At 48.8% G+C, this 12,709-nt stretch overlaps 1 protein-coding gene across 1 annotated transcript in view; it reads left to right on the top strand.

Moving 5' to 3' along the window:
- LOC308130638 (IQ motif and SEC7 domain-containing protein 2-like) overlaps positions 1-9,484 on the top strand; it is a gene marked incomplete at both ends in the record, with an annotated part of 45,461 nt that extends 35,977 nt beyond the window's left edge. The window contains 13 exons of the mRNA XM_080497050.1: positions 195-290; positions 776-1,371; positions 1,800-2,696; positions 2,969-3,127; positions 3,857-3,979; positions 4,061-4,227; positions 4,297-4,436; positions 4,547-4,672; positions 5,384-5,483; positions 6,205-6,366; positions 6,535-6,729; positions 8,071-8,120; positions 8,258-9,484. Of these exons, the coding sequence (XP_080353176.1) occupies positions 195-290; positions 776-1,371; positions 1,800-2,696; positions 2,969-3,127; positions 3,857-3,979; positions 4,061-4,227; positions 4,297-4,436; positions 4,547-4,672; positions 5,384-5,483; positions 6,205-6,366; positions 6,535-6,729; positions 8,071-8,120; positions 8,258-9,484 (4,038 nt within the window). The remainder of the gene's footprint in view (positions 1-194; positions 291-775; positions 1,372-1,799; positions 2,697-2,968; positions 3,128-3,856; positions 3,980-4,060; positions 4,228-4,296; positions 4,437-4,546; positions 4,673-5,383; positions 5,484-6,204; positions 6,367-6,534; positions 6,730-8,070; positions 8,121-8,257) is intronic.
- Between the last annotated feature and the right edge of the window lie 3,225 nt (positions 9,485-12,709).

The raw sequence follows: 12,709 nt of genomic DNA, 5'->3' as shown, positions 1-12,709 counted from the left end.
GCTGAATATAGAACTGAAAGATAACTTGAACCTTTTCAATAATATGTACCTTATAAATCAAGTTAACCTGAACAATAATCTGAAATTTCAAGTAAACTGTGCCTTTAATCATAATTCCTAACCTTAAGAATCTCAAACTAATTTTTAACCTGATCTCAACCTTCAAGTTAACCTGAACGTCTCGCTCACTGCAGTACTCGTTTGATGAGCGCCAGCCGCAGGGTCTGCAGCTGGGTGGTCAGCAGGTCTCAGACGATGCTGGAGACACGGACGACTCCTTCTCCAAACAGGTAAACACACCACCAGAGCCACTACCAAAATGAAACTAAGTTACTGTTGAACTGTAACTGCTAAAAAAAAAAAAAGAAACATGGCCACTGTTAAATATTTACTACGACCACAACTTGTCCTATTTACTCTTGAAAAGTATTTACTATTCACCCTTGACGGAGCCTGGTTGCCATTAAACATTAACTACTACAACAAACATTCCTGCTTACCATTAACCCACCACGGCCAGTTACTGTTAAACAGCAACAACCAGCACAGCGTTACTTTTTTACTGTTAAACAGGAAGTGCCCCCACAACGTAGCCTGGTTACTCTTAATACGTAACTGCCTTCACAACCAGACATGGCTACTGTTCAACAGAGGATTAAGAAATAGGCTGAAAGACAGCAGCAGGGGTCAGTCATCATCACAGGCCCAAGTTATTGAGTTTGTGAGGCAGTCAGTCACTGTATGAATTTGTGAGTTGGTGATGTTTGTTTTCTAGGTTAAATGTTTGGCCGACTCCATGGACGACTCCCTCACCTGCCAGTCTGTCCGAGAGGACTCGCAAGAAGTTGGAGGAGAAGGAGACGACGATGAGGAGGAGGACCAGGAGGAGGGGGATGAAGAGGAGGAGGAGGAAGAAGAGGAGGAGGAGGAGGAAGACGAGGACGAGGAGGAAGAATACAGACAGTGCGCGTGGCGTAACGCCAACGCTTCTTCCAGACGAGCTGTGGGAGGAGGTGGCCGAGGAGGCGCTGCGATGCACGAGGACAGCACCACCACCTCCTTCAGTGACGTCACCCTCTACATGGACGACGGCTGTCTCCCACCCTCGCCCCTCTCGCGACCCCCTTCCAGCTCCGACACCGAGTACTGGGGAGGCCGCGGAGGAGCCAGTGGGAGGGAGGACAGCCGGGAGACGGAGGGAGGCAGCACCGGCAGCAGGAGGAGCAGCACTCCCTGCACCGATTGTCGGGTGGAGTACAGAGGGAGGCCAGGAGGGGGAGGAGGAGGAGGAGGAGGAGCAGATGGGGGAAGTCACCTTCCTGTTCTCACCATCGAACCGCCCAGTGACAGCTCTGTGGACATGAGTGACAGGTTAGTCTTGGCCCCTCCCACCTCCACCTGGCCTTCATGTGCAGCAACGTGCAGTAATTGTTGAGGATGTTCAGCTGCCACGGTCGATGTTGTCTTCACTCTTTCAGCTCTGTTCAGAGTTCATATCAATAACACGACTCAGCGTAAAGTCATCACTGCAGAGGCAGCTGCTAATGCTAATAGCTCTCCATCAAACTACATTAATCCACTCACCTCATCATTTGGAGGGAATTTAAATGTTGGTCGTCGTTATGCAGTGATTCAGATTGTGATCTCCTCAAAGTGAGGAGCTTCTCCAAAACCCGAGGACCAGAGTTGTAGATGAGCTACTTTTCTCTCAGTGTTTGTTGGATTTATGACACACAGCCTTCAGGAGCAGCTGCTCACTCATGCTTGACTTCTCATGTCCTGTTTGCTGGTCTCTTCAGGTCGGAGCGAGGCTCCATCGGGCGACTCGTGTACGAGCAGGATCCATCCGGGGTGCAGCGAGGAGGAGAGCGGGAGAGAAGGGGAGGTGGAGGAGGGGAGGGTGAGAGTGGAGAGGATGAGCACGGAGGAGGAGGAGGAGGAGGAGGAGGAAGCAGCGAAGGGGAATCTCCGCAGGGCACCATCAAACACAAACCTGCCGGCCGGTCGGTGGCCACGGCTCAGGGTCAGACCCGCAGCCCAGCCAACGTGCCACTGCCCATTCCCTCCGCCCGCACCCTGCCCTCTCACCCACACCCTCACCCTCACCCTCACCCCTTACCTATCCCCCACCTGCCTACTGTGCTCCACCACCATCCGCAGTACAGCCAACCGCAGCCGCTGCACATGCACCACGGTGGCAGCCCTTACATGCACCACCCACACCACTTCACCCAGCATCACTACCACCACTTGCACCACCAACACCAACACCACCACCACCTCCCCCACGGCTACCCAGAGCCTCCCGCCTCCCCTCTGCCCTCCCCAGTACCGCCCCTCACCCCTCTCTCTTCAATGCCGCCGCCGCTCGCCACATCGCCGATGTCCTCGGCTCTGGCACTCCAGAACATGGAGCAGCACCACCATCCGCATCTCCACCACCACCACCTGCTCTGCTCCGACGGCGACAACGAGAGCGTCAACTCCACCACCACCAACTCCAACGACGACACGACCGTCAACAACTGCAGCTCGGGCTCCTCGTCCCGCGACAGCCTGCGGGAGCCGATGGCCGGCGCCACACTGGGGAAGCAGACCTATCAGAGAGAGAGCCGCCACAGCTGGGACTCTCCCGCCTTCAATAACGACGTGGTGCAGAGGCGGCAGTACCGCATCGGACTCAACCTCTTCAACAAGTGAGCGGAGGGGTCACACTCTGTGCTGGAATTGAAAACGATAAGACTGCTGGTGACGCTTAATTCGTCGATGTTAAACTTGCGATTGTTGATGCAGAGCCCTTTGAAACTTAATATGTTACAAACAGAAAATATTGGCGTGTGTGTGTATGTGTGTGTGTGTGTGTGTGTGTGTGTGTGTGTGTGTGTGTGTGTGTGTGTGTGTGTGTGTGTGGTGTGTGTGTGTGTGTGTGTGTGTGTGTGTGTGTGTGTGTGTGTGTGTGTGTGTGTAGGAAGCCAGAGAAAGGGATCCAGTACCTCATCGAGAGGAGCTTTGTGTCTGACACGCCAGTCGGCATTGCTCGCTTCATTCTGGAGCGGAAAGGTCTGAGTCGGCAGATGATCGGGGAGTTCCTGGGCAGCCGCCAGCAGTTTAACAAGGATGTGCTGGAGTAAGTGTGCGAGGACTCCCCCTGGTGTCCCTCCGCTGTTAGTCGCTGAACGGAGGGACGCAGTGATTGGTTGGCTGGTTGGAGGCGGAGCGTCATGACTTTACTAAGAGCAGAGGTCATCCATGGGAACAGTATGTTAGGTTGATGATGCTCATGTTCTCTATGTTCTCTGTGGACTGAACAATTTAGAATACCACACGCACGCACACACAGTCCTGCTGAGGACCACACCTTCTTAACACCATTCTCACTGAAGCCTCAGAAAAAAGTAAAAAAAAAAAAAAAGAAGAAGTTTAAAACAGTCAGTGGTTTATTATTTTTTTAATATATAAAGCACATTCATCTGATGGCACTTTTACAGGAAAAAACCCAACAACCCCACATGAGCAGCAGGAGACAGTGAAGCATTACAAACATGAAAAAACACTAGGAACCAGACCGCATTCGAGCGAAAGAGTACAGAGTACAGGAGAATGAATGATGAACTCAGTATAATGAACTTTAAATATGATGCACTCATATAATTTGACATTCACATAAAATGCTGGTAAACAGCATCATCATGAACACATTCCTGCACCCATCAATCTGTCTATCCACCCAACAAGCGGATCAGTACACACGCACACACATACACACACACACACACACACACACACACACACACACACACACACACACACACACACACACACGCATGCATGCTCTGAGCCCTGCCTCTGTCCTCAGCTGTGTCCTGGATGAGATGGATTTCTCGGGGATGGATCTGGACGACGCTCTGAGGAAGTTCCAGGCTCAGATCAAAGTTCAGGGTGAAGCTCAGCGGGTGGAGCGGCTGGTGGAGGCCTTTAGGTAGGTCGGACTCTGCAGGGTGGCGGTCCACGGGATGATGAGGAATGTGAGCCTCACCGTTTGTGTTTTTTCTGTCTGCAGTCAACGGTACTGCGTTTGTAACCCGGTGCTGATCCGGCAGTTCCAGAATCCAGACACCATCTTCATCCTGGCTTTCGCCATCATCCTCCTCAACACGGACATGTACAGTCCCAACGTGAAGCCAGAGAGGAAGATGAAGCTGGAGGACTTCATCAAGAATCTGAGGGGTGAGCTCAGTGGGGATGAGGAGCAGAGAGGCTGACTGAACGACTGAATGACTGAATATGGTCCTACAGGTGTCGACAATGGGCAGGATATCCCTCGGGACCTGCTGGTGTCCATCTACGGGAGGATCCAGAAATGGGAGCTGAGGACCAACGACGACCATGTATCTCAGGTCCAGGCAGTGGAGAGGATGGTGGTCGGAAAGAAGCCTGTAAGAAAATCACAAAATCGCCTCATAACCCAGGGAGAGGTTAACTAGCAGGGGGAACCACTGAGTGATTGTTTGTGTGTGTTTTTTTTTTGTTTCTGTGTGTTTTGCAGGTGTTGTCACTTCCTCATCGTAGGCTGGTGTGTTGCTGTCAGTTATTTGAGGTTCCTGATCCAAACCGAGCTCAAAGGAGCGGCGTCCATCAGAGAGAAGTGTTCCTGTTCAATGACCTGCTGATGGTAAGAGCACTGCAGCGCAACAACGGCACGTCAACAACACAACACAGACAACAACACTACATGGCACAAAATGTTAACACGACACATGACACCTCACAACATCATTGACGGCAACAAAACATCAGCCCAAATGCAACAGAACCTCGACACCACACAACAATAATACAATAAAACATCAAAGTTAACAACCCAATATTAATTCAATACAACATAACAACACAACATCAACACCACACAATGTCATTGCATTATAATAACAAGACAACAAAACATCAACAAAATAAAACAACAGAACATTAACACATCAGCAAAAATTAACACACCATCGCAAAACAAACCAACAAAACACAGCAACACAACATTACAGTAGCACATTAATGTAATTAACAACAAGAAATGAACACGCCATCGACACAATACAACATCAACAGAACACATTAATACAGCTTCAAAACAACAGTTCAACTCAAAATCGATACTATACAATAACACACAAAATACTGACGTGACATAAAGACCAAAATATCAACACAACAATAAAACACAATTTTAGCACTACACAGTCACACAAGACAACATTAACACAAAAAAACAAAACAAACAACACATACCAATATCAACACATCAACGGAAAATCAACACAACAAAATATGGACAAACAGAGCCTCTCCTCCTCCTCCTCCTCCTCCTCCTCCTCCTCCTCCTCCTCAGGTGACGAAGATCTTCCAGAAGAAGAAGACGTCGGTGACCTACAGTTTCAGACAGTCCTTTCCACTGGTTGACATGCAGGTTCACACCTTCCAGAACACCTGTAAGTGCTGCCTGCTCCTCCTCGCCTCCCGCTCAGCCCTCCTCTCTTCTTGCCTTTGTTTCTCTTTTTCTGTCTCAGTCCTTCCCTCCTTGTCCATCTGCTCTCTCCATCTGTCTCCGCTTTGTTTTCTTTCTTCTGGTTGGTTTTGCTCATTCCTCTATTTTTAACCTCTGAAGACTCACACATGCACATGAGACTGATCGTGGCTCTCTGATCTTCTCCCTCCATATTCACTCCGAATGTTAACCCTTTATGCTCACTCTATGCTATCTCTGTGTGTGTGTGTGCTGCCTATGTACACGCAGTATGTCAACTTTGTGCACCCTCTCCATAATCACTCAGTGTATTCTCTCCATATTTACCCTCTCTATCTTGAGTCCTTGTTTACATGTTGGAATGTGTATGGGGTGTAGAGACACGTCCATGTTTCAGTTGTGTTTTCATGCTTGATGCCCCTGGCAGGGGGTTGGGGTGGAATTCTGGTCATATTGGTCATATTGGTCCAAATATAAAAACCTCTTAAAAAATTAGGTTGTCTTCTTTTCCGGGCCTAAGGAAAAACATTAAAAAAAGTTTCATACAATAATTTAACAATAGCTATAGAAATTGTGCACAGACAATTGATTTTAGAAATGACCCTGAGTCGATAATGTGTTTTCAACCACAATTTTGTCTCAGTCACACAGAGATTTCTTCATTTTTGGTTTTCTGTGTGGGTTAGATTACCCGCACGGGATCCGGCTGACCTCTGCGAATCCTGGAGGAGAGAGAAAGGTTCTGATCGTCTTCACAGCTCCGAGTCAGCAGGATCGAACCCGCTTCACCTCTGACCTGCGAGAAAGCATCGCTGAGGTGCAGGACATGGAGAAATACCGAGTGGAGTGTAAGTGGCGGGCCTGGATTTGCATTCCAACTCCTGACAGGTTCTCTCACACGGTTCCCATCATAGTCATTTACAGAGTTCCTCTCATAGTTCCTTGCCGGGTTCTTCTCACGTTGTTCCTCACATAGTTTTTCTAACATTTTCTCCCTGTTACCTTTTACCTTGTAGCTGAGCTGGAGAAACAGAAAGGTGTGATGCGTCCAGGTGGCATGCCAGGGGTTGGAGCCAACATGGGCGGAGGACCACTCAAGTCTGAGGTGAACGGCACTCTGGGTCGGCCGAGCCTCGACGACACATACGCATCTGTAGATGGACTGAAACGGACCGCCCTCAGCTCGTCCCTCAGGGATCTCTCAGAGACAGGTGAGACGGTCGGAGAAGGGTGAGACATTCCGAAACAGCTGACACTTTTTGAGACAGAGCTGCGTTCACATCGCAGGCAAACGTGTAATTGAACTTTTTTTTTGGCCATATGTAGCCCATATGCAATTTCTTTGAAAGGTATTTAAATACAGTGGGTTTCAAAAGTATTCATATGCACACACACACACACACACATGCACGCACACACACACACACTGCATTGCAGCTGACTTGTACAACATTGAAGTGACGTGCTTTCATTATTCCGCATCGAAGGACATAGACTTATATAAGTAGACACCTCATCCACTGCCCTCAACACCCAACATATCAGCACGGTGTTTACATGATTAAAGATGGGTCACACGAAGAGATGTCCTATGAAAAGGACACATTTTTAATAAACATTAAGCATCCTGGATCATAACCAAATGTCTTATATTTGAAGCAAGAAAATTCAGTGAGTTATTGCTATATTAATTATATAAAGACCTCCTTCCTCAGAAAACTGGTGCTCATCCAATATACAGCTGCTGCAATGCTGGACACGCTCCAGCAGTCAGTGAGATGTCTACTTAGGTGTATTGTTGGAGGATGCTCTCTCCCTGAAGTGAGGCTTCCAGACTGAAATGAGGCTACCAGACTCATTTCAGACCCAATACTATCAAGTCGTGAATTTTCGAGTTTTGAAATAAGGTATTAAAAACAAATGGAATTAAACAACCTTCGTTACCGTTTTTAAATTGCAGTCGCATGATTCAAGCACACCCACACAGTCCAAATTTGCCGAACATCTCAGAAGTCTACTGGCTACGTCCAGTTTTGTAATCAGTCTCCAATGTGTTCATCCACAAGTGTCCTTTTAAAAGCATCAAGCAACCTATAGCTGATTCTATTGTTTCTGTTGTGGTGTAAAACTCATAGATTTTAGGAAACACGGTGTGCGACGTGCGATGCACTGCAGTGTGATGATGGCCGCATTCGAATTCTAATATAATATAATCTTATTGTGTTAAGGCCTGCTTTGTGAATGTCGCCTTAGAAACAGGTGTTCCTGTCAGAGACAGAGACAGATCAGACTCCTCCAGGCTTGTGAGACAGTCAGAGAAGATGAATTGTTACTGTGAGGTTGTGAGTTGTCTTCATCTGCTGTCCAACCGTATGAACTGCAGTTAGAAGGATTATGGTCTTTTTTTGTTAACATCAGGTAACAAAGGGAACTTATTGTGTTGAGTAGATGCAGGTAGGTGTGTTGATGTTCTCTCAGGTTTGATGATTATTCAGTATCAGTCACTTGTGTTAACCCTTTTTATAACCTTCTATTCTCTAATTGGCTGACAGGGAAGCGAGGGCGCAGAAACAGTGTGGGCTCATTGGACAGTACCATCGAAGTAAGTCTGGTGGGAGGGGTGTGTGTGTGTGTGTGTGTGTGTGTGTGTGTGTGTGTGTGTGTGTGTGTGTGTGTGTGTGTGTGTGTGTGTGTGTGTGAGAGAGAGAGAGAGAGATAACGTTTCTTTTCTTTTCTCAGGGTTCCATTATTAGCAGCCCACAGCCTCACCAGCAGCGCCCCCTGATGGCTGGGGGTCTGCCCTACAGCCACATGATGGTCCCCACATCCCCAGCAGCCTACCGGCCACACCGCCCTACTCAGAGCCCCGGTACAGGGGTGGGGGGTGGGCCGGGGCTCTGTCACAACCAGGGGGGCGTTGCCGCCTCCCACATCGGGAGCGGGGGTACGGTTGGGGGCGTAGTAGGGACAGCGGGGGTCGGCGGCCCGAGTGGCGGTGGCCTCCTGGGGAACTTGTTCGGCAGCCGCAGAGGGAAGGTTCCTGGTCCCCTGACGATGACGTCCCCACCTCCCCAGGGTCCCCCGAGTCCTCTGATGATATCGTCCCCCCCACACTACCCCGCCCCCGCACCACCCATCCCCCACCCCTCCTCCCCTTCCCCATGCCCCTCCCCCTCGGCCAACCTCGGCCAGTCGGACTCGGGAGGGGCTGGCGTGGCAGGCGGTCCTGGAGGAGGTCCATCCAAGCTCCAGGCCCTGCATGCACAGTATTGCCACGGCAGCAATGGAGGAGGCGGAGTCAGTGGGCATCCTCAACAGCAGACCCCTCCCCCACCCTACCACCACCACCACCGCTTCCACGTGCAGAGTATGCCGCAGCACCAGGCCCTGTCGCATCGGTTCTCCGCCCCGCGCCGCCCAGCTGTGCCCGGCGGCGGGCTGCCTCATACCCAGCCATGGCTGCAGCACGCTACCACACCACACCCGCGCTACAACATGGCGACTGGCTTCAACACACCACCGCCGCTATCCCCACGTTCCCCCGTCACCCCCACCACACCACACGGACTTTACCACTCGCACCCTGCAGCAGGGCGGACTGGCGGAAAGCTCCCGCTGACCATCTCTCACTCTCAGCCGCACCCACACGCTCACACACACTCACACAACCACGCCACGCTCGCACACTCCCCCCTCAGCCCCTCCCCCTCTGCATCCCCCACCACCCACTTCATCTTCTCCACCCCTCCGCCACAGACGCCCTCCGCCCGCCTCGTCAGCCAGACAGCCTCACAGCCCTACGCCCCGCAGTATCCGCCCCTCTCCTCCATCCCGCCTCCCCCACCGCACTCTCCCCTACCTCCCCCATCCACTGCCCCGCTCTCCCCCCTCCCCCCGGGGGCTGGGGGCGGCCAGGGGGGCGGAGCCAAGTCGAAGCCCGTCAGCAGGATCAGCACGGTCGTGTAAGGAGGAAGAAGCGCCGCCGGGTGGTGGTACGGCCGAGGGGGAGGAGAAGAGTGGGCGGGGTAGGGCCGGTTCAGGTGTATCAACATGGCCGCCTGGTTAGGAGGAGGGCAGTGAGGGGGGGGCAGAGGAACCTGCTGAGTCTCTGCTACTTCCACATCCACTTCCCCCACAGGTAGAACAGTTACCTGCTGGAGAGACTTTCCATCTGTCAAACTTATCTAAGCCATCCAGATCCTACTTTGACTTTTTAACAGAGGCCTTCAGGCTCCTACAGGGTGAGCAGTTTGTCAAGGAGACAGGGTGAATGTGATGATGATGATGATGATGTCACTGTACCTATTATAACAGGTGGGAAATGAAGGTTTGAAATTTATTGTAAAGTGAATCCTGAAACAGTTGATGTAATGAATGAATGAATGAATGAATGAAATCAAAGACCAAATTAATTATTGTGTGAATCAATCAATAAATGAATGAATGAATGAATGATTCCAAGGAGACCAAACATTGCATATTCAGCCTTCATCTCCCTCCTCCTCATCAGCACGAACTCGCAGCAGGACCTAGTTCTAAATCTAGTTTTGGTTCTCAACCTGGACCTGGTTCTAACCTGGACCTACTCCTAAACCTCGTCCTGGTTCTGAATCTGGACCTGGTTCTGTAGGAGAACTATGTGTCTGACAGCACTCCTATTTTCTTCTACACTTTGACTTAAAGTTCTCCGAGCTCCGAGCCCCTGAAACCCCTCAAATCGAAGAAAGTCACGAGACCCTAAAAGTCGGCGAGACCCTTGAATCCCTGGGTGCTGTGAAAAGCTCTTGCAACTTCTCCTATGGTGGTCTGCATGTGACGCGAGGCCCCTGTGGACGTGGACACAGACCCCTGTGGGGCATGATTGGTCCCCCTGTAGATGTCCTCCTGTATAGCCTGTTGGGTGCGCTCTGAGGAGTCCTTCAGGGAGCCGCCTTGGGCCCCCTGCTGCTCTGGGTCTGAGGACCACAGAGATGCTTCAGACCGCGCTCAGATCCTCTGATCTGTATTGTTGTGTGACAGCTTCTACTAACATACTGTACTATGTGGGCTGTTTGCTACTTTTAGCCTCTTTTCTTTGCTCCTGTGCTGATGTGGGATGAGTTTGAGCATTTTGCAAAAGTTTGAAAAACTTTCTTATTTTAGAGGTCACAACAAAACCAACAACTTTCTAGTTCAAACACGCACCGTCTGCACACATTTTACACAAATTGCAACTTTCTCACGCACACACACACACGCGCACACACACACACACACACACACACACACACACACACACACACACACACACACACACACACACACACACACACACACACACACACACGTGTTGGAGCAAATGCACGCCTGCTTCCCCACACTGCAACACTTCTGCTAACAAACAACACACAAACACATCTGCTAACAACACACTTCGACTAACACGACATCCAAACACCTCTGCTAATAAACAACACAAGCATTTCTTTACTAATAGCACACACTCATCTAGCAACTGACCAACAAGTTTACTAACAGCTGACAAACACTTCTACTAACAAAAAAAACTGACAAACACTTCAGCTCACAAACTCTTCTCCAAACAAACACTTCTGCAAACACATAAGACACGAACATTAATGCTGCCATGGGACAGCTGATATTGCAGATGTGTCACAGAAGTATTGTGGACCTGTTACAGACATTCATGTGTTTTTGACATTTTTTTACAGACTTGACGTTTTATAGACGTGTTCACGTGTTACAAATGTGTTGCAGACTTTTTGCCACCATGTTAGAAGAATCACATGTACATGTTGCTGATGTGTTCCAGACATATTCCAGACTTGGCCTCATCTAGATGTGTTGTGAACAATATTTTAGAGACAATGCGAACATGTTACAGGGAATGCTAAGGGCGTGTTGCAGACATTTTACAGATGGGCTTCAAACCATGTTACAGAAAGAAAATATAGACTTGCAACAGAAACTCTAAAGACAAAGTTACAGACATGTGGCATATAATGTTACAGATGTGTAATAAACCATGTTACAGACATATGACAGACGTCTTACAGACGTGACAGATATGTTGCAGATTTGTTTGAACACGTGGCGGAGATGTGTTACCAGTGTGTTTTGGTCCTGTTAAAGACATGCTACAGATGCATCACAAACATGTTGCAGATCTGTTAGAAACACGTTACAAACGTATCATTGACATATTGTTGATGTGTTGCAGAACAGTTGCAGACATGTTAAGAACAATGTTACAGATGTGTTGCAATCCTTTTGGAGACAAACAGCTTGCAGATCGGCTTCATACATGCTGCAGATTTGTTGAAGACAGATCACAGACTGCTGAAGATGTGTTCCCTTACATGTTACATATGATATCACAAGATTACAGCTATGTTACAGGCAATGTTACATGTGCAATACAGACAATATCAACGCTACAGACATTATCGACATGCTACAGAAGTGTCAGACACGTTTCAGAAAGTGTTAGAGATATTACCAACCATATTACGCAGGTGTTACACACATTACAGATGATATTGCAAACATGTTATGCGCGGTGTTACAGATTATATCACAAACACGTCAGACAATATTACAGACATCTTACAGACAATGTTACAGAAGTCTTACCTAAGTGTTATACACGTGTTACAAATGATATTACAACTATGACATGTTACTGACGATTTTTCAGACAATGTTAACAAAGTGTTACCAATGTGTTACATAAGTGTGACAGACAATAATACAGCCATATTATCGAAGAGTTACAAAAATATTACCGACGTGTTACATGAATTGTATGGCTTTGTCACAGAGACACGACGGACTGGATGCAGATGATGTAACATCTACAGATGCTTTTACATACATTGTTACAGAAGTGTTACAGACGTGTCACAATATTTGCACAGATGAGTTACAGACATGTGGGCAAACGTTTTCGGACATGCACAGACAGTATTACTAATGTATCACAGCTGTGTTACAGACATGTAACGGACGTGTTACTGACAGTCTCTCAGACATTTTACCGACATGTTGCAGGTGAGTTACCAACCATGTTACAGATGAATTACTGATGAGTTACAGACATGCTGCAGGCGTGCTGCGGGTGCACAGATGCATGTCTGGTCCGTGGAACACGTGCTCTCTCTGTCTCTCTTCCTCCTCTATGTGGCTCTGCTC

This window comes from Blennius ocellaris (genome assembly GCF_963422515.1).
Source record: "Blennius ocellaris genome assembly, chromosome: 5".
NCBI classification, from domain to species: Eukaryota; Metazoa; Chordata; class Actinopteri; order Blenniiformes; family Blenniidae; genus Blennius; species Blennius ocellaris.
Note: the sequence above shows the minus strand (reverse complement) of the source record. Positions and strands in the feature narration are given on the sequence as shown.